This window comes from Engystomops pustulosus, chromosome 7, assembly GCF_040894005.1.
Source record: "Engystomops pustulosus chromosome 7, aEngPut4.maternal, whole genome shotgun sequence".
Lineage (NCBI taxonomy): Eukaryota > Metazoa > Chordata > Amphibia > Anura > Leptodactylidae > Engystomops > Engystomops pustulosus.
Genome location: NC_092417.1, coordinates 122,741,985 through 122,763,645, shown reverse-complemented (window position 1 = coordinate 122,763,645; position 21,661 = coordinate 122,741,985). Strand labels below are relative to the sequence as shown.

Genomic DNA, 21,661 nt, shown 5'->3' with positions numbered 1-21,661 from the left:
AAAATCTCTGAGGAATGCTTCCAGCACCTTGTTGAATCTATGCCACGAAGAATTGAGGCAGTTCTGAAGGCAAAAGGGGGCCCAACCCGTTACTAGCATGGTGTACCTAATAAAGTGGACGGTGAGTGTATGAGACAATGATTTTAGGGTTTTCCTTGACCATAAGCCAAAGGAGTAAAAAAAAAATTACTACTTACTAAATGGCTGGCTTTATTTAATAGCATTATAATATAGACATTACCTGAGTTACTAGCATAGGGCCAACCACATTTATTTTGTAGACATTTAACATGTCCTCAGAGGTCTCTGACTCCAGGTTGTTGTGTGTAAGAACCCCAGCATTGTTGATCAGAAGGTCAAGTTGCTTTCCATTCATATGTCTTTGTACTTCTAATACTGAAGAAGTAACACTTGCAGGATCAGTGGCATCTACAGAACATCGTAGGCAAAAGTACAGAAAAGAAAACAGTGAAAAAAATAAAGTGCATTGCAAAGTTGAAAATAATACCTCACTATGGTATAGGTATTTGCATACTCTTTTTACATTTCTTCTGGCAAGCTTCTAATGTGTTTTGTTAGCTGAAACCCTCTACATACATAAAGAGATTCTCTATTATATAAGCTTTAAATGGGCACCAGTTTTTTTTATCAAAATTTACCTCAATTTATAGAGCAACTGAATATAAGTAAGTTTACAATATAGATTACAGAAAATTTATTTATTTATTAAAAAATATTTACTTTTTTTCTGCACTTAACAGGCTCATACTCTCCAAACCACCTTCTTAAAATGATAAAACTATGAAATCTCTTCTGAATCTGTTTTAATCTCTGCTGTCCAGAGAGGTATCAGGCTACAAAGATGCTATTAAAGAGGGAAGTGCAAAGGAGTCAGATACAAAGACAGAGGCTGCTAGAGCTAAAATTTAGTTTTTTATCTCACTGAAAGTGCTTTAGTCATATGACTACACTAAATAACAGTGAAAGTGAGTAGGATAAGCAAAACACTGGTAAAAATAGCAATATGCAGTACAAGTCAACTTTTGTAAATTCACTCAAAGAGCACAAGATCAACTCAATCAAAGGTGCATAGAATGCATAGAATGTAGTGATTTAATTTAATCATATGAACATTTTAGCATAATTCTATTCTCCCATTGAAAACAGTGGTGCTTTGACAAAATAAGAAAACTAATTACATATCTACAGCGAAAATGATTGCAGTTTGGTAACTGAAAATACCACTCCTGAAATCACCACCAATCAGAAACAATAAAAAATAATTACTTAGAAAAAAAACAAACAAAACCAAAACATAAACTAACAAAAAAGCCTAAAGCAAACTCATGTCCCAGCGCCATTACAAAGGAAGAAAGAGGCCGCTAATCAAAAATAATTGCCCTTTTTATGGAAGCTAGTTAGGGAGATAGAGGACAGATGGGAATTTGAAATAATCACCCTTTTAAGAGCACTCTGAAGAACACATGTTGCTGCTATAGTGCTGGGCCAATCTTCGTACTATTTGCAGCATACAGTGTTTCTTTACAGTACCATTCTAAGTACTATTTGCATTTAACAAATTATACAGTTGTTAAGGTAGACCCAGTTGAAAGAATTTAAAAAATGCACTATCCTGACGTCACTGTGCGACAGTAGGGAAGTTATCCAATCAAAAGACTACATGATCTGGGAGCCATGAGTTGTTTTGATTAGTGTTCTCCTTTTCTGCTTCTCTCTTGTTTTTCTATATAGATTTGTGAAACCAAATAAACCTGCGCAGTGCTGATTTTTACCCAGGGTGATAGCATGAGCTTGTCATATATCAGCGGTGATCTGATTCATTTACCTGCAACTGTGCACACATGCAATAATTTAATATTTTGAAACACAGCCAACGCACACTAAAAGTGGATATCTTAAATTCTACCCTAACATTTGGAGGCACTGCTGAGACCCCCCCAAGAGCAGGACCAGGACGCCCTCTCGTTCCGATGGCGTCTGGAATGCAGACTCCACCCACGTATCTGGTGGTTAGAGAAGATGACACGTCCTATCATCCTTTAGTGGCAGCCATCTAAGAACAGTTTATTTTTCAGCAGCGGCCATCTTAGGAATGTTAATTGCCTATTACTCTACTCTGTTGGCAGCCATAAAGGCTGGTTGAGGATAATAGTTATAGAAAACACCTGGGTTTTTCTTGTAGTTTAGCAGCTGAGCACCCTTGAAGCATCTTAACAGATGGGATTACCTCCCACCAGCTGTAGAGGGAAGTGCTACAAATGGTGGAAGAATAAAGGGCAAACATCTATACTCACAGTACAGTCCTGGGGTCTAAACATGGGTAGGCTATTTTTGGAAGGCTAGAGATTTCCTCACCTCTGCAGGGACCCCCTTTATGCATGGCACGCTGATTAAAGAGCTCTCTTACTTCCACAAGAGGTGGGGATAGTAAAAGTAAAAGCACACAGAATTTGGTAACTCCACAAGCCAAGGGCAAGTATGTGGTCGATAGGGTGAGTCTCAGCGGTGAGTTCTGAGCTAAAAAGTTTGATCCACAGGTGTTCCAGTCCCTGGTGGCCCGAGAGTCATCAGAAGTGAAGGAAGTGTGGAGGAAAGCTGGAGTCCAGATGACGATGGGACCTGGATGCTGGGAGAGAGGGTATGCCTGCCCAGAGCCCTGCACCCGACAGTTAGTCAAGTAGCCCACGGACACACACATCCAGAATGGCCATGCTAGTGCTCATAAACCACTAGTGGTTTGCCCCGGGCATTACTACCTCCCTCACTAGACTAGTGAAAGCCAGTATAGTCTGTGCCTGCCACAGCCCAGGTAAGATGGTAAAGACCCCACAGAAGGTGACAACCACGCCGCTGTATCCGCTCCAGACTGCAGATGGATTTTATCCAGCTACCAAAAAGTGGTACGTAGGAATACGAGCTTGTATGCATTGATCTCTTTCCAGGGTGGCTAGAAGCTTTTCCCACGACCAAGGCTACTGCCAGAGCTGCAGCCAAGAAGTTGGTGAGTGAGATTTTTCTGCAGGTTTGGACTTCCAAAGACCATAGAGTCCGGTCGCAGAACCCACTTCACTGGACAGGTAAAGACCTGAAGCTTTGTCCCTCCTGGGTGTAGAACAGGCCCTACACACGCCTTACCCTTCCCAAGCTAGTGGTGGGATTGAAAGACGAAATGGCACTCTTAAGTTAGAGATCCAGGAGGCCATGAAGTAACAGGGAAGCCATGGTGCAAGCGCATTCCTGCTACCCACTATTCAGTTATGACCACTCTTAAAGGACACCTGTCATCAGGTCTCTGCCACTTGTCCTGTCACTACTACCTGTTGGAGCAGCTCACAAGGATCCCATCCCAGCCTTTATCTAGTTATTTCATACATTATTCATTGTAAAATCATCTATTTTTTATCATATAAATGAGGCTGGTCACATGGTCAGAGGCAGTGATGTCACCCCTGTTACCCCTCCCCTCTCCTCCCCCTGCTCATGTCTGTGTGTAATGTATAGTAAAGCATGGCTAGTGTGTGCTGCATCTGCTGACATGCTGCATCCTCCTAATATACAGGTGAGAGACACAGACATCAGCTACACATGAATCTGACAGGTTCTGCTGTAACATGGCTGCCTGGAGCTGCTGTACCTCTCCTATACACACACACACATGCACACACAGGCTGCAGGGGGCGTGGCCACCAGCACCAGGAAGCACATCATTATACAGCCTCACATCATTATACAGGCTGTCAGTCATGCACTGGGGGTGTGGCTGTGCCTCCCACTCATGAATAGAGTGGACAGCTTGAATATGCTAATGCTTCATTGGACATTTCACAGGTCATTTGCATACAGCTTTAGGACCTCATTGCTTAGGTTTACAGGCATGTAGAGGGACAATAAAGGGATAGAGGCAATGCTCTCTAATGGCAGTTTATGAAAATATATTTAGTTTAGGGGGTTATTTTGCATGACGGGTTCTCTTTAACAGAAAGATGGGATTGTCCCCCTTTGAAGTACTTTTTTGCTGTGCACCCAGACTAGGACTCTACTTTCTAAAGACCCTACAGCTTATGGCAGAAAACCAGGTGGAATATGCCATACAGTTGAGCCAGGCCTTTGAAAAGGTCCGCAATAGTGTTTCTGATTCCTTTTTCAGATCCAGAGAAAGACCTCAGGATGCATAACCTAAAGCCTGGAGACTACGTGGTGGTAAAGAGACACCAGAGAGAGTCTGGAGCCTCGCTACGACAGTCCTTTCTGAGTCCTGCTGAGCAGTGCCACATCTGTGAAGCTAGAGGGAAGAGAGCATGCTTCCACACTTTCTATTGCAAACTTATTCTTCCTGTTAGCTGGTCTCTTCTAACTGACTGTATGCTCAGGGACACCCCAACCATGACTATCACTGTATCTATAGGGCTGACCAGGATGCTCCCAGGGTAGAAGACTTTACCTATGGTTGGTGCATGTACTGGATTTGTGGGGATAGAAGAGTCAGTTCAAGCCTAGAGGCTGGGAAGTTGAGTGTATTGTAATAAAGTTTGTGCATTCCTTCCTTGTGATCCCCAGGGATGAGTTTGATTGGACACATAAAGAAAATCCCAAGGGATTCTGAAGGTCTGCGAGAGAAGCACCTAGATGACAACGTTTATATAGATACAGTAGGAGTACCAAGGGGGTCCCAGATGAGTACAAGGCCCACAATCCGATATGGGCAGGTCTAGAGTCCATTTTTCATCAGATAGCTATGAGCAAAAATGTTGATTGTTAACTGTTTTTATTGTAATCAACAGAGATTTATATCCAAGATGCTTTCCAGAACCGCATGGCTTTGGACATGATCCTTGCTGAGAAGGGAGGAGTCTGTAAGATGGTGGAAGTGGCTTGTTGCATGTACATCCCGGCTGACATCGTCCCCTATGGATCCATTATCCATGCACTTGAAGAGATTGAAGGACTGTTCAGGTAACTCAAGAGAAACTCAGAAGTGGACGCTATATCCTTCACTTTGTGGTTGGGGGATTGGAAGGGTTTCCTTTAAGTGGGTGTTATATTGGGATTGTGATTTTGCTCTTGTCACTTATTGCGTGTTATGTGGTCCCCCTCATCAAGTTCACCAAATATCATGGGTATCAGGAGTTAGACAAGCCAAAGACCCCTTACTCAAGTTACCTAAATATGCATAATGAAGATATCCCTCTGAGATCAACCACCCCTGAAACATATCAAACAGCCCCCTGGAGTAGGGAAAGGTAGAGTAGAGATTTGATTCCCATATGTGAAAGTCCACTAAATGGGGGCACATCCAACAGGGGTCTGCTGTCATCCAACTGGTGAAGAGGAGAATGAAGCACATATGAGCAGATCTGATGATCCTTCTAGACGAAGAGTAGCTAAGAGAAATTCCAGGATTTAGGGGGGGCTGTTAAGGTAAACCCAGCTGTCATCTCTACTTATTTTCCTAAAAGCATTTTAACAGAGAATACATTTTAAGATGGCCCCGGCATCGTGGACCATAGCCAAAACAATCAAGGCTAAAGAATTTAAAAAATGCACTATCCTGATGTCAACGTGCGAGAGCAGGGAAGTTCTCCAATTAACAGACTACATGATCTGGGAACCATGAGTTGTTTTGATTAGTATTCTCCTCCTCTTCTGCTTCTCTCTTGTTTTTTATATAGATTTGTGAAACCAAATAAACCTGTGCAGTGCTGATTTTTACCCAGGGTGATAGCATGAGCTTGTCATGTATCAGCGGTGATCTGATTAATTTACTTGCGACTGTGCACACATGCAATAATTTAATAATTTGAAACACAGCCAATGCACACTTAAAGAGGATATCTTAAATCCTACCCTAACACAGTAATTGTCAGGACTTGAACCAGCAAACTCTGCTGTCCCAGGCTGCAACTCTACCACCTGAGGTATGCAGGTTTCTGAACAGTTTCATTGCCAATCCTTGGCCTAGTTCTCGATCTTCTAGTTCCCAGTTCCTGTTTCCCTGGTTTTGCTCCACCCCTCCCTTGATTGAACAAACTATTTAAACACAGGCTTGCTTATACTTCCTTGCAAGATTATTGTGCTCCGAGCCTGTAATCTAGCTTGCCTCCAATTCTACTGCTATTGACTTTTATTTTGTAACGACCACCAGCTTCCTCCTGACTACGATATCTGCTTGCCTCCCAAAACTGACGCTGATCTTATGTTCTACGACCCCCAGCTTCTTCGTGACTATGCTACCTGCCTGCTCCTCTGTACTGCTAAGCCACTCCTTTTTACTGACCTCTAGCATAACCGACTATGATTCCTGCCAGCAATTACCTGAGTAGGTTGAAACACTTAGACTCCAAAACCAGATCCTTCTAAATCCAAACAAGACAGAAAAAGGTTTCCTAGTTGGCTAACTTACTTTTCACGTCAAGAAAAATACATCCAAAAATCGGTAAGAACTCCAGCAGAATGTACTAGTACCATAAGTAAAATGGAACTTTTAATACTTACTGATAAAATAAGTTCACAGTGAACCACAATAATATGCACATCAACTATCTAGCTAGCAAAAATACATCAGAAAGGGAGCTCATTCAGACCTCTTGCCAACAATGGAGTCTGTTGTAACCGCTTTGACAGAGCAGGTGGCTGAGCTACAGGATTTTGGTGCTATGTTTTAGGAAAAATTTTCTAAGTTGCAAACCCTGGTAATGAACCAAGAAAAAGAAATAATCGAGCTACAGAGGCAAATTCTGGCAATCACAACAAGGGCACAGATTCAAATACCCTCATACCTTTGCTATCAAAATTTTATGGAGATTGTCGCAATTACAGAGGTTTCCTAAATAAATGCTGTATATTTATCCAAATGCAACCTGCACCTTTTTCCACTGATAAGAAAAGAGTATTGTTTATCTGTGGAAAAGTGGCGGTAAAATCACCTTCTCGGCAGTGTGGCAGTTTTTTGTTAAGACACCAGAGGAGCCGAGCATGTGTATATAAAGAATCTGCGGGCATAAACTGAAACGTCGCCAGGGAGCTAACGCTGGTACCGCGGCCCTGCGTCAACACATGCAGCGTCACCATCCAATGGCCTGGAAGAAACGGGTCTCAGATGTGGTGGTCCATCCTACCGCCACAGCAACAGCAGCAGCACCTAGTGACACACATGCCATTTCAGCCAGTCAAGGCTCCAGCACCTCTGCCAAAGGGAGCTGTTTGTCTTTGACATCATCTTCTGGTCCAGATGCTCCTGCTCCTCGTTACACTTGGCGGCAGCAGTTGTTGCACAAGGCGATTACTAAGAGACAACTGTATGCCTCCATCCATCCTAAGGTGCAAAAGCTGACTGTGCTCCTGTCCAAGTTGTTGGTGTTGCAGTCCCTCCCTTTCCAAGTCGTGGACTCTGCACCCTTCAGAGAACTAATGGCTTGTGCTGAACCGAGGTGGAGAGTTCCAAGCTGCAATTTTTTTCCAAAAAGGCAGTGCCAGCCCTTCACAAATATGTAGAATAGAAGGTGAGCCAGCCCTTGAGCTTACTGGGTGAATGTGTTTCCCGTCCTGCCACACCAACAACTTGAACTTCTCCTCCAAGTTGCCAAACTGTGGCTCCTGCGCCAACTCCTCCTTCTCCGCCACCACATCAGCCTCCACAAGTCTAAGTGCTGCTTCATTATACCACATGTGCAGGGCACAGTGGTGTCACGCAGTTCTACACCTGGTTCCTGGGGGAAAGAAGTCACACTGGGGAGGAACTGCTTTGCGTCATGCAAGAAGAAATCAATGTGTGGCTTTCTCCACGACAACTGAAAATCATGGTGACAGACAATGGGAGGAACATGGTGTCTGCGCTGCACCGAGGAGGGATGTTATATGCACCCTGCATGGCGCACGTGTTCAAATTGGTTGTCAAAAGGTTCCTGAAGCCTTCGACCCATCAGCAAGACATTCTAAAATGGCCAGGAAACTGTGCATGCACTTCATCCATTCTTACAAAGCCAAACACACCCTCTCGTGTTGCAACGGCAGAACGGCCTCCCCCAACATAGGTTGATATGCAGTGTTTCCACCCGTTGGAATTGCAGCCTCCATATGTTAGACTGCCTACCTGAAATAAAAAATCTAAAAAATGTATAAAATATTAAAAATTCTAATCACTCCCTTTCCCTAAAACTGATATAAAACATAATAAACAGTAAAAACCACAAACACATTAGGAATTGTCGATCTATCAAATTATAAAAACAGTTATGACCGGCGGTGACATCCGAAATGGCGCCCAAATGTCTGAAATGCGACTTTTACATCTTTTTACATGACATAAAAATGTAATGAAAAGTGATCAAAATGATGCACAGTCCTCAAAAATGATAGCAATGAAAACGTTGCACATCTCTGTAGACCGAAGTATGAAAAAGTTATTAGCGTCAGAAGATGGTGAATTTTTTTTTTCCTTTTTCGTACACATTCGTTTAATTTTTGAAAATGTATTAAAACGTAATAAAACCTGTATAGATTTGGTATCACCGCGATCGTATCTAATCAAAGAATAAAGTAGAGGTGTTTTTTGTAGCACAGAGTGAAAGTTGTAAAAGCTGAGCCCACAAGAACGTGACGCACATGCATATTTTTTAAATTTTTCCACATTTGGAATTTTTTTCCTGCTTCCCAGTACACGGCATGTTATAATTAATAACATCACAGGAAAGCAAAATTTACACACAAAGTTACGCACAAAATAAGCCCTCACATGTAAAAATTCAAATGTTATGGATTTTTGAAGATGGAGATTGAGAAATAAGCAAAAAAAAACCCTGCGTCCTTAAGGGGTTAAAGAAAGTCTTTGTTACAGGAGAACTAGTTGTGAGATTGTTTCCCTGCACACACTGGGGTCTATCCTGAGTGGTTTTAGAGTAGAGTTATAGGGGCTTGTACTTTCTGTGTATGTATATGACTTTATCGGAGTAATTATAGTATAGTAGACTTCATATGTGTACCTATAGATATTCCAGGTGTTATATGTCTTACCGCATATACATAACTGAGTGTCTGTAGTGAGTTTGTATATATAAGTGTAACTATATTTTATAACCTTATTTTCTATATTTATAACCTGTAGCCATATTCCATTCACATGTGGATCTGCACATGTATTGGAGGAGTTCATATATAGATGTTATTGTGCATGAGTCTCTATATGTACATATATATGGTCAGGCACTGGATGTGACTCCTGCTCCAGGATATATCCAGGAGTTGCTGTAGTGTGTAAAATATATCATATATACATACACATACCGTGGATCCAGGAGGGCGCAGGAAAGGAGGCATCTCTGTATAATTGCTCTCTACGTATTTTGTATAGTATTTACTTTGTCATATGTATATTTTTAGTAAACTATTTTTATATGTAAGTATTTGCTATGTTTTTCCTGTGATGTGTGAAGCACTGAATTGGGTGCTTATGATAAAAAGCACAGACTAAGGGGCTGGATAGAGCTAAGGGAATCTTTAGGAAGTGAAGAAAAAGAACCCAAACCCCTTTTACAGGCCTTATTCGTTAATCTTCATTCCCAGTTGGGGCACCCTTGTTCTTCGGAGAAAAGAAAGACTAATCCTTGTGGCCATGGATTGACTACAGAGACCTAAATAAGATTACTTTTAAAAATTGTTAGCCTCTGACCCTGATTTCTGAGTCACTGGAAAGACTACGGTGTGTCAAGATATTTACCAAACTTGATTTAAGAGGGGCATACAATCTCATACGTGTTTGTCTAGGGGATTGGAAGTGGAGTGAAAGACAGCCTTTAGAACACAATATGGACAATTCGAATAGCTGGTTATGTCATTTGACTTATGTAATGCCCCAGCCACCGGCATTTTATAAATTATGTGTTTTGAGACTTCTTGGATCAATTTGTTGCGGTATACCTTGATGACACCTTGAGAGGAACACCGCAGACACATTATGTTAGGAGAATCGTCTATATAAAATTTTAAAATGCCAATCCAATTTCTGGGAGGTACTATCTCTCCAGTAGGTCTCTGTATGGATCCTAATAAAATCAAAGCTGTTGTGGATTGGCCAACCACAAAAAACGTTAAAGATATTCAGCGGTTTGTTGGCTTTGCAAATTTCTACAGGAGATTTATAGAGGTCTTTTCTAAAGTAAATTTTCCAATCACTGCACTCACTAAGAAAACCAAAGCATTTTTGTGGTCTCCTGAGGCACAGGAGACTTTTGACAAACTAAAGACTCTTTTTACTTCTGCACCCATACTGGTTCATCCAAATCCTAAATTACCATTTGATGTGGAGGTAAATGCCTAAGTCTCTGCTGTTTGAGCTGTTCTCTCTCATTTGGTGACAAGATGCAACTTCATCCATGTGTCTTTCTTTCCCATACCATTTCCTCTTCAGAAAGAAACTTTGAAATTATAAATAAAGAACTGTTGGCTGCTTAGGGTCACATGAATAATTCTCTTACATCACAGGAAGTGATGTCATCGCAGGTCCTGCAAAAACCAGAGTAGATTTGACGGAAACTCTGGAATGGACTACAGGAAACACCACTATCACAGACAGGAAATCCCGTAGTGGAGTAAGGTTTGGAAAGCTCCTGGTAGACAAGTCAATGCTGCTTCCTGCGCTGCAATGCAACTGGCCAGTGAGATCTGGAGCTGAAGCAGTGTGAAGGAGAGCACCAGCGCTCTGCAGCCGCCATTACACTCCTCCTACCCTAAAAGTTGGTGATAAGGCTTGGTCATTTACTAAACATCTGAAGACACATGTCCATTCTCCCAAATTGTGCCAGAAATTCATTCGACCTTTTAGAATTTCTGCTAAAGTTGCCTTCTGTTTAAAACTTCCTAACAGTCTGAAAATCCATCTTCTATGTGTCATTGCTCAAACAATTCCAGGAAGAAATCAACCACCTACTGCACCAGTAAAGGTCCAAGCGGAAGAGGAATATGCTGTATAATAAAATCTTGGGCTCTAGAATTTCAAGAGGTCATTTGCAGTATCTAGTGTAATAGAAGGGGTACCAGAAAATAATGTTCATGCCCCTAGCCTAACAAAAGATTTTCATTAGAGACATCCAGAAAAGCCAGCCCTTAGGATATTCAGAGACCATTCTCAAAGGAGGGGACTTCTGCCAGGACTTGAACCAGCAGACTCTGTTGTCCCAGGTTGCAGCTATACCAATTGAGCTATATAGCACCAGTACTGATTCTTGGCCTATTTCTTGCTTTTCCAGTTCTCAGTTCTTGCTTCCCTGGTTTTGCTCCACCCCCTCCTTGATTGAACTTCCTTTTTAAACACAGACTTGCTTATACTTTCTCCCTTTGCAAGCGCTAAGGTGACATTCAAGCTCCACTTTACCTTTATTTCACTTATCAAGATTAAGATACGATAATACACCCATACAGATATGGTTGTATCATGGTATTTATCCTTGATACATACACACCAAGTCCAGGTCTCATTTTGACCAAAGGAGTTAGGTAGCATAATGCATGAAGTTGACTGCCATCATGCACTATGGTTTCCACATGACTCTATGTGCTTTTAAATGTTTTTTAAAAATCTTTGTTCTATGTGTATTTAATAAAGCTGTCATTTTTCAGTTCACTTTTTGAGTATTTTAGCCTTTAATATACATATCCCACCTATTTTTTCATATGTATTGTATGTATTGACATTTTCTTGGTATGTATGGAATGTTAAGTCTTGTTTCAAGGTTAACAACTACTTTCCAGGTCGTCATTCATGACTGCTTACTTGGAGGAGACCTCTTGACAGCTGTGGTGACAGGAAGAGGAGAGGTTAAAAGTCCCTTCCGGCATCTCTCCACCAGTGTCTTCCTGTCCCCACACTGGGTCAGATGAGGAGAGGTTCCATCCCCTCTCATCCGCCAAGTAAAGTGATGGGGGAGGGGGGATGAAGATTACCTGGCCATGCGGTCTGTGACCAATTCCCATCTGGGCAGTCGCTCGAGCGGGGCTGTGCTCCCTCCTTGATCACCAAGATGTACAGTTTCGGTACTTCCTGCAGCCTTGTGTGGCTAAAGGAATCAACCACTCGCTTTGAGCGCATCGTGGAATGCATGCGTTCCACCTGGGGGTGAGTGGAATGACGACATCCGGACACAACCAGAAGTGATGCACATTGACTCACCGCGATGCAGAGATGGCGCCGGCAGCCTGGGTGGGCTACTCTTAAAGGTATTTAAAACAGGTATTTATCTCTATCTTTGTTTGCTTCTACTTGGTTTACAAACATAAATGGGAATACGAATGATGGGATTACTTTTTCTACTAACCACAATAGTAATTATGGTTCTCTTCTCTTCCACAGGTATATATCTCTGATTGCTGAATCATTTTTTTACCCATCTACTGTGTCTTTAAATCCAGTCTCACTCTCTGCAATGGTATATATCTCTGATTGCTGAATCATTTTTCTACCCATCTACTGTGTCTTTAAATCCAGTCTCACTCTCTGCAATGGTATATATCTCTGATTGCTGAATCATTTTTTACCCATCTACTGTGTCTTTAAATCCAGTCTCACTCTCTGCAATGGTATATATCTGTTAATTGCCCTAGTATTGCATGTGTCTGTTTCTTTCTGTAACATTTGACCCTTTTCTGTCCTACCTGATTTAATGTTCATCTATGCCCCTCAATAAGTTGTTTTTCTCTGTTCAGAACTTGATCCACATGTGTTAAGTCTCCTAGATTAATTGTTTTATGAGCTAAATGAGGGCCTGGTCTCTTGTCTTCTCTGGGTATAAATTTAGTGATAGTATAGGATGCTTGCATTCCAGGTTGCTTGCATTCTTTGTTTGCTTAGCATAATATTCTGCTAAGTATAATAATATTCTGAGAAGTATGAAACTGCAGTTTGACATTTCAGTTAGACAGGTATGACAGGTAAACAATTATGTTTGTCTCAAAATGTTTTCCATTTTCTCCCTGTTTGCCATGGTTGTTTTACTTGCCTACCGTCCATCTATTCCACCAGTACCAACTATCCATATCAATGCCTCCCTTCTTCATTTACCTTTCTTTACCACTCACACACTCTATACGTTATGTAACCAGACTAACTTATCACAGTCTTCTGCCGTGAAGCAAGAAATAACTTCTTATAAATCTCTGCAGCATCTTTTGTCTCTTTTCTTTCTCCTTCTGCTTGCTGCAGGGGACGTCTCTCCTAACCCAGGCCCACCTTCTGCTTATTTTAACACTTCACACAGAAACCCTGTTAATCTTATAAAGATTCAGTGTATCCCCTCTTCTCCTCCTCCACCCGTAACCCCTTTTAAATGTGCCCTATGGAACGCCCGCTCTGTGTGTAATAAACTAGAATCTTTCTTTCTAAGTCTTTTGACATGCTTGCCATTACGGAAACATGGATCCAGCAGGATGACTCCGCCTCCGTTGCAGCATTTTCTTATGGCGGTTTACACTTTTCGCACTGTTCCAGACCTGAGAATAGGCAGGGAGGTGGGGTAGGCATACTCCTCTCTTCACAATGTACTTTCCAGGTCATTCCTCCTGTACCTTCTCTTACTTTCCCATCTTTTGAGGTCCACACCCTCAGACTTTTCCGCCCATTCTCTCTTCGTGTGGCTGTAGTATACCGTCCTCCTGGGTCACCCTATCAGTTTCTTGACCACTTTGCCTCTTGGCTCTCTCACTTTTTATCCTGTGACATTCCAACCATCATCATGGGAGACTTCAACATCCCTGTTAACACTCCCATTTCCCCTCCTGCCTCTCAGCTCTTAGCACTAACTACTTCTCTCGGTCTTTCACAACTCTGCGATTCCCCCACTCATAGTGAGGGAAACATCCTCGATTTGGTCTTCTCCCGACCATCTTCAATATCTGATTTTACCAATTCCTCCTTTCCACTTTCAGACCATAATCTCCTTTCTTTTACTTTCAATAATCCTTCTCATTCTCAGAAGCCTTCCACCCATCACTCATACCGGAACCCACGTGCAATAGATACTCATAAACTCACAGAAAACTTACAGACTGCACTGTCCCCCATCTCCTCTTTCACCTGCCAAGCCTGGCTACTAACCACTATAATCACACTGTCAGAGGCGCCCTAGAAGAGATGGCACCACTCACTATCCGAAATTTTCAACACACACGCAGGCAACCTTGGCACACTGAACAAACTCGTTTCCTTCGGCAGTGCTCCAGGATTGCTGAGCGTCTGTGGAGAAAATCGCGCACATCTGCAGACTTTCTACACTTCAAATTTATGCTAAAAACTTATAACTCTGCCCCCACCTTGCTAAACAGGTCTATTTTACTAATCTCATATCCTCTCTCTCTAACAACCCCAAAAGGCTCTTTGATACCCTTCACTCCTTACTAACACCAAAGATGCAGCCACCTGTCACAGACCTTGGGGCTGAAGATCTGGCCGCGGATAAAATTGATTGTATCCGCCAGGAAATAATTGCTCAATCCACTCACCCCTCCAATCCCCTTCCCTCCCATACCTTATCTTGTTCACTCTCTTCCTTTGAGCCAGTCACAGAGGAAGAAGTGTCTAGGCTCCTTTCCTCTGCTCGCCCCACTACCTGCATCAGTGACCCCATCCCCTCACATCTGGTACAGTCTCTCTCCCCAGCAGTCACTTCTCACCTAACTAAAATTTTCAATCTCTCTCTCTCTTCTGGGGTTGTCCCCTCTTCTTTCAAGCATGCTATTGTTACCCCTTTACTAAAGAAACCTTCACTGGACCCACCCAATGCTACTAACTACCGACCAGTTTCTAACCTCCCTTTCATCTCCAAACTCCTTGAACGCTTGGTCTATTCTCGACTAATCCGCTATCTCTCAGCTAACTCCCTCCTTGACCCCTTACAATCTGGTTTCCGCTCTATGTACTCCACTGAAACTGCTCTTTCTAAAGTCTCCAATGATCTCCTCACTGCAAAATTCAAAGGTGACTATTCTCTCCTCATTCTCCTGGATCTATCGGCAGCGTTCGATACTGTGGACCACCAGCTCCTCCTTAGGATGCTTCATTCCATTGGCCTAAAGGACACTGCACTCTCTTGGTTTTCTTCCTATCTCTCTGACCACACTTTCAGTGTCTCCTTTTCTGGATCTTTCTCTTCTCATCTTCCTCTCAGTGTCGGGGTTCCTCAGGGATCAGTCCTAGGTCCTCTTCTCTTCTCTCTCTATACTGCCCCCATTGGACAAACCATCAGCAGATTTGGTTTCCAGTATCATCTTTATGCTGATGACACCCAGCTATATACTTCTGCACGTGACATCACCCCTGCCTTAATCCAGAACACTAGTTATTGTCTCTCTGCTGTCTCTAACATCATGTCCTCTCTCTTCTTGAAACTTAATCTTTCTAAGACTGAACTTCTTGTCTTTCCACCATCTACTAACCAAACCACCCCTGACCTCTCCATCTCGGTCTGTGGGATCACTATAGCACCGAGGCAGCAAGCCCGCTGTCTTGGGGTTGTGCTGGACTCTGACCTTTCCTTTTCACCTTATATTCAATCACTTGCTCGCTCTTGCCGTATGCATCTCAGAAACATCTCCAGAATCCGTCAGTTTCTGACATTTGAAACTTCTAAAATGCTAATTGTTGCACTTATTCACTCTCGACTACACTACTGTAACTCCCTACTAATTGGTCTTCCACTCTCTTAACTCTCTCCTCTTCAATCTATTCTTAATGCAGCAGCCAGGCTCGTCTTTCAGGCCAAACGCTACACGGATGCCTCCAGTTTGTGCCAATCACTGCACTGGCTACCTGTCTCCTTCCGTATTCACTTTAAAACAATAACCCTCATCCACAAAGCTCTGAATAATGCTGCACCTCCCTATCTCTCTTCTCTCATCTCAGTCTATCGCCCTTCCCGTGCTCTTCGATCTGCCAGTGACATTATATTAATCTCTACCTTAATTCGAACCTCCCATGCACATATCCAGGACTTCTCCCGAGTTGCACCAATTCTCTGGAATGCCCTTCCCCAGACTCTGAGACTAATACCCACCCTCCAAAGCTTCAAACATGCTCTTAAAACCCATCTCTTTAGGCAAGCCTATCACACTCGCTAACTGCATGAAATGTCAACTCTCCCTTTACTAATCCATCCTATGTCCTATCTCCCATCTGTTATCTGGCAAACAGCTGATATATACCAAGCTCCAGCCTTCTCTGCAGTCTTTTTCACCTAGGACCCTGTAAATAAGATGGCGGCTGATGGCTGGTTCAAGCAGCAACATCGTTGTTCAGTAAATTATTTATTAAATTATTTTATATTGTTCCCTTATAAAGATTATTATTATTATTAAGTGTGTAATATTATAAATAAATACCCATGTTCAATGGTGATTCAATACTGTGAACAGTTCTGAAAAATGGGGTTCAATTTGTGTCTAGATGAGGTAAAACTATTGGGAGCATAGTTTCCCCCAGTTTTTATAAAGAACATGTCATGGGAGTAGGTGCAATATGTGCACATATGCTAAGAAATGCAAATGTGTAGAAAGCACAATACCTTTTTTCGTAACTTCAAAGAACAGAAGAATTCCTACAAGGGCAAGGGGAAACAAGGAAGGTGGAGTTACCCTAAAGGAGATAAAAACCAAGCTTTCCTTTTTTCCTCATCCAGCGAAGCAATAAAACCAGGAAATTCATGGATCCTAAATATTGTAAAAAGCGGCTACAAAATAGAATTCATCTGCCCCCAATAAGATACGTCATAACCCCACTTCCTCAAAATCTCTTATTTCTTTGTGGCAAGAAGTGCAATCTTTCCTATCCCTACGGGCAGTTCCTAGTCCCAGTGCTCCATGATCAGGTAGAAGTTAATTTCTATCCCCCAATGTTCATAATAAAGAAGCCATGTGGGAAGTTTCACCTGATCTTGAATCTAAGAAGTCTCAATCGATTTGTCACATACAAAATATTCAAAATGGAATTGGTAAGATCAGCTACCATGTTAATTACAAAACAGTCTTATATGTGTACCATAGCTCTTAAAGACGCTCATTATCATGTACCAATATACAAATCATCAGTTTTTGGCACTTCCCTTAGGTCTATCTTCAGCCCCAAGGGTATTTAAAAAATGAATGGCAGAAAGCATTGCTCAATTAAGATTAAAAGGCATTACTATAGTCCCATACCTAGATGACTTTCTGGTTATAGATGGATGATATCACACACTCAACACACCGGAGTCTCAACATGGGGTGCACTTACTCTATGGAGTCCCAGAATTAATCTCTGCCCACTTCCTCAAAATGGCGTCCTAATGCAAAATTTACTCTGCGCTTTCTGCACCCTGCCAATCCACTGCCACCACCCACAAGTTACTTATACTAAGAAGGCCATAGACACCTCAACCACACAGACAATGCACAATGAAGATTCACACAGAACATGCAATTACTGCAATTAAAACATATACTATGTTAAATAATAGATTCTTTAAGGCTACAAGTAGAGGCTTATTAAAGTTAACACTTTAATATAAATAAAAAATACAATACCCTCAAAGCAAACTTGTCAGATTAAAGTTAATGAAAAAGGAGTTAAAAAAAAAACAATATACAAGCAATACATGCAAACAGTTATGGAAAAAAAAAAAGAAACAAATTACCCTTACTATCAGACAATGAGCGGTAATGACACAGCATGGAGAGAATTGGACCGGTCTTCTAATGAATAGAGTCCTCAGAACTGAACAAGGCAATGTGACCATTTCACTAATTTAAAGTCAGTGGGCTTTTTACCCCCACCCCTGGCTGTGATGTCACTGTGAGGGGGAGTTTCTCATATCCCCCTCCCTTCAGAGAGGTACTGGCTTTTATTAAAACCCCATAACTTTTGATTGGAAGATGGCAAAAGCATGCCATTGCTTCCAATCACCAGGGTTCTTCACTACCTTTCACCCCATACCAAACTTGGGGTGTCTAGGCCTAACATTAGAGGTGTTCTGTAATTGGCTGGGTTCCCCTGCAGTTAGGCTTTGTGGGTATCTAGATCCCATAACTCTCCGCTGTAATTATGAATTATGCCCCAGTTATGGACAGCTATGATATTCCTTTGTGTTTTTGCAGGGAAAGTAACACACAGGTCCACTGTGACGCCAGTCAGTCAGGTTGGGGAGCATACTTCCTAGACAAATTTGTACAGAGTCTTTGGTCCAAAAAAGTCCAGATGCAGTCTTCAAATTACCGAGAACTTCAAGCAGCATGCAAGGTCCTGATCTCAAATCACCCCCATCTAAGAAATCATCATCTTCAAATTGTCTTGGACAATGTAACAACTGTTGCCTATTTAAGGAGACAAGGAGGGACAAAATCTACTTCTCTCCTATCAAAGAAAAATCTCTCTTTTCATCTCAACTACTCATCTCAAGGGAACAAAGAACTTAGTGGCAGATTACTTGAGCAGATGAAGACTGAACAAGGAAATATTCCTTCAGTTAACATCTCTCTGGGGGTTTCCACAGGTGGATCTATTTGCCACAAAAGAGAACACAAAATGTCATAATTTCTTCTCACTAGATGCTAAAGAACTGAAACACATATTGGATGCATTTATCCATGAATGGAAAAAAAAGTAAAATAGTAATTCTGATATGCACAGGCTGGCCAAAGAGTAGCTGGTATTCTCTCCTGAAGTCCATGACTATGCAGGACCAGATTCCATTGCCACCAGAGGAAGAACTTCTTTTCCAAGGATCAATACTCCATCGGATCCAGGGAAACTCAGACTTGTAGCATGAAAGGGAACTTTTGAGTTCACAGGACATGTGAAGTAAGGTAATTAAGACTTTAAAGCAAAGTAGAAAACATGTCACCATTGCTATATAATTTAAGATGTGGAAGAAATGTGTGTGAAAAATTGTGTGACAAGCCACCCTGTCTGACTAACCCAAATATTTTACAGATTTTGGATTTCCTCCAGGCTGGACTTGACAAAAGCACTTTAAAGGTCTAAATCTCCACCCTAGGTGCCTTCTTCAACTACCCGCTCGCGGAACATAGGTGGGTCAAATGCTTTATTACACCCTTTTTTAAGAAAACACCTTTTTGGGATCTGACTTTTCTGAAGATCCTTATGAACCTTATGAATCCTTATGAAAAAAAAGTATTAGACTCTTGACTCTTAAAACTGTGTTTCATAATGCTATCACTTCTGCAAAAAGGCTTGGGGAACTCCAAGCTCTCTTTATTAGGGAACCCTATCTGAAGATCTTGGTGGATTGTAGAGTACAAACACTTGATCCAAATTTTATTCCAAAGGGGGCTACTGATTTCCACAGGCAACAGGAGATCACGCTCCCTTCTTTCTATGAAAATCCCAGTAATACTTGTGAGACACAGTGGCATTCATTAGGAGGAATAGACGGAAAAAGGTTTCAAACGCAACAATCGCAAGATAGCTGAAGACGGTGATATCGTACAGCTATATCTATAAATAAGTCCCATAGGGCTCAGAGCTCATTTTACAAGCGCAGTGTCCAGGTCTTGGGCAAAAAGAGGAGGAGCAACATTGGAACAAATTTGTAAAACCGCAACTTGGTCGTCAACCACCACGTTTGCAAAACTTTACAGACTGGATATTCCCAGAATGTCAGACCTTGCCATTAGAAGAAAAGTCCTAAAAGCAATAATCCCATCCTATGTACTGACTAATTAAAGACATCTCCAAGTAAGCCGTCATGGATGACAACCTGGAAATTGAGATTTAGTACCTGCCGGTAAATCAGTTTCCATTAGTCATCATGACGGCCTGGTATTCCCTCCCATTATGTTGTACAAATATAAATTAAATAAAATAATGTTGCATCTATCCAGGCGTGGTTATTTGGGAGTCACTGGCAGGTGATGCCGGGAGGGGATTTTTAACCAAGGGGCATCCTCCAAGTAAGCAGTTGTGGATGACTTATGGAAACTGATTAGTAGTAAATCTCAATTTCATTTATATCCTCATACAGTACAACATTTTAGTGCCATTGTTATTGCTTATTTCACCTATATCGTTTAATGGTACTGCAGGTATTTTAAAATGAAGATAGAAGGAATTAGGAAACATGGATGTGTTGTGGTGATGGAGCTGTTGGGGCAAAAGTGCAAAAATAGAGTTGCAAAATTCCCTAGAATTTGTATTTGAGGATGAGGGTGGACAGCAAATCACTAGCAGAAAATGATAGATAGTGGCAGGCTGCAGTGGTCAGACCATAGCCACTACTTTTGTTGTTCCTGCCCAGCACACCAGGGACGAAAAATCCATTGTGCCCGGAGTGTCTGCGGCAAGACACTTTTTCACCCCCAGTGCAGAAGACAGAACTGGTATCATTTGCATACTGTGCAACCAGTCCATAAAACATGTCTTAACCCCTTCACGACATGTGACGTAATAGTACGTCACATGTCGGGCCGAGCCCTCTCCATAGCCGGTAAGTCTTTACTGCATATCGCAGCAAATGCTTACCGGTAACACCCGTGATCAGTGCCGGCACCGATCGCGGGTGTATTACCGCTGATCGCCGCCGGCAAAGGTGCCGGCGGCTTAATAAAGACGGCCGTGACGTCATCGGGGAGCGGTGATCCATCGCCATGGTAGCTTCGGGTCTCACGAAGACCCAAAGCTACTTCGGGTTAACCCATTCATTACAATGTGCTGTCAACACATTTTAATGTATGAGTAGTAAAATCCACATATACTGCCATACTGTAGTATGGCAATATATATTAGGATCGTACAGACACCCTATGGTTAAAGTACCCCAGGGAGTCTGAAAAATAGTAAAAAAAAAAAAAAAAGTTAAAATAAAAAAATTATAATAAAAAACCCTAAAAATTCAAATCACCCCCCTTTCCCTAGAACTGATATAAATATAAATAAACAGTAAAAATCATAAACATATTAGGTATCACCGCGTCCGAAAATGCCCGATCTATCAAAATATGATAACGGTTTTTCACTGAGATTAACCCCGTAACGGAAAATCGCGCCCAAATTCGAAAATGGCACTTTTTTGCCATTTAAAAAAAATTAAAAATTCTATAAAAAGTGATCACAAGGTAGTACAGTCCTAAAAATGATAACTTTGTAAACATCATCAAAATCCTCAAAAAACGGCACCACCCACAGCTCCATACACTAAAGTATGAAAAAGTTATTAGCGCCAGAAGATGGCAAAATCCCCCCAAAAAATTTTGTACAGGAGGTTTTAATTTTTTTAAATGTATGAAAACATTATAAAACCTATACAAATTTGGTATCCCCGTAATCGTACCGACCCAAAGAATAAAGTACACATGTCATTTGGGGTGCACAGTGAAATCCGTAAAATCCAAGCCCACAAGAATACGGCACAAATGCGTTTTTTTTACCAATTTCACTGCATTTGGAATTTTTTTCCCGCTTCCCAGTACACAGCATGGAATATTAAATACCACCACCTTTTGAAGTGTAATTTGTTACGCAGAAAATAAGCCATCACACAGCTCTGTACATGGAAAAATAAAAAAGTTACAGATTTTTGAATGTGGGGAGTGAAAAATGAAAACGCAAAAGCGAAAAAGGGCTGCGGCGGGAAGGGGTTAAGTCTCAACACCAGACACCTGCAAGGTAAAC

The 21,661-nt window shown here is 41.8% G+C and overlaps 1 protein-coding gene across 1 annotated transcript in view; it reads right to left on the bottom strand.

The window, feature by feature from the left end:
- Window positions 1-21,661, bottom strand: part of LOC140070802 (C-signal-like) — a 71,748-nt gene that overhangs the window by 45,066 nt on the left and 5,021 nt on the right. Inside the window, exon 3 of the mRNA XM_072117721.1 lies at window positions 242-429. Within this exon, the coding sequence (XP_071973822.1) occupies window positions 242-429 (188 nt within the window). The remainder of the gene's footprint in view (window positions 1-241; window positions 430-21,661) is intronic.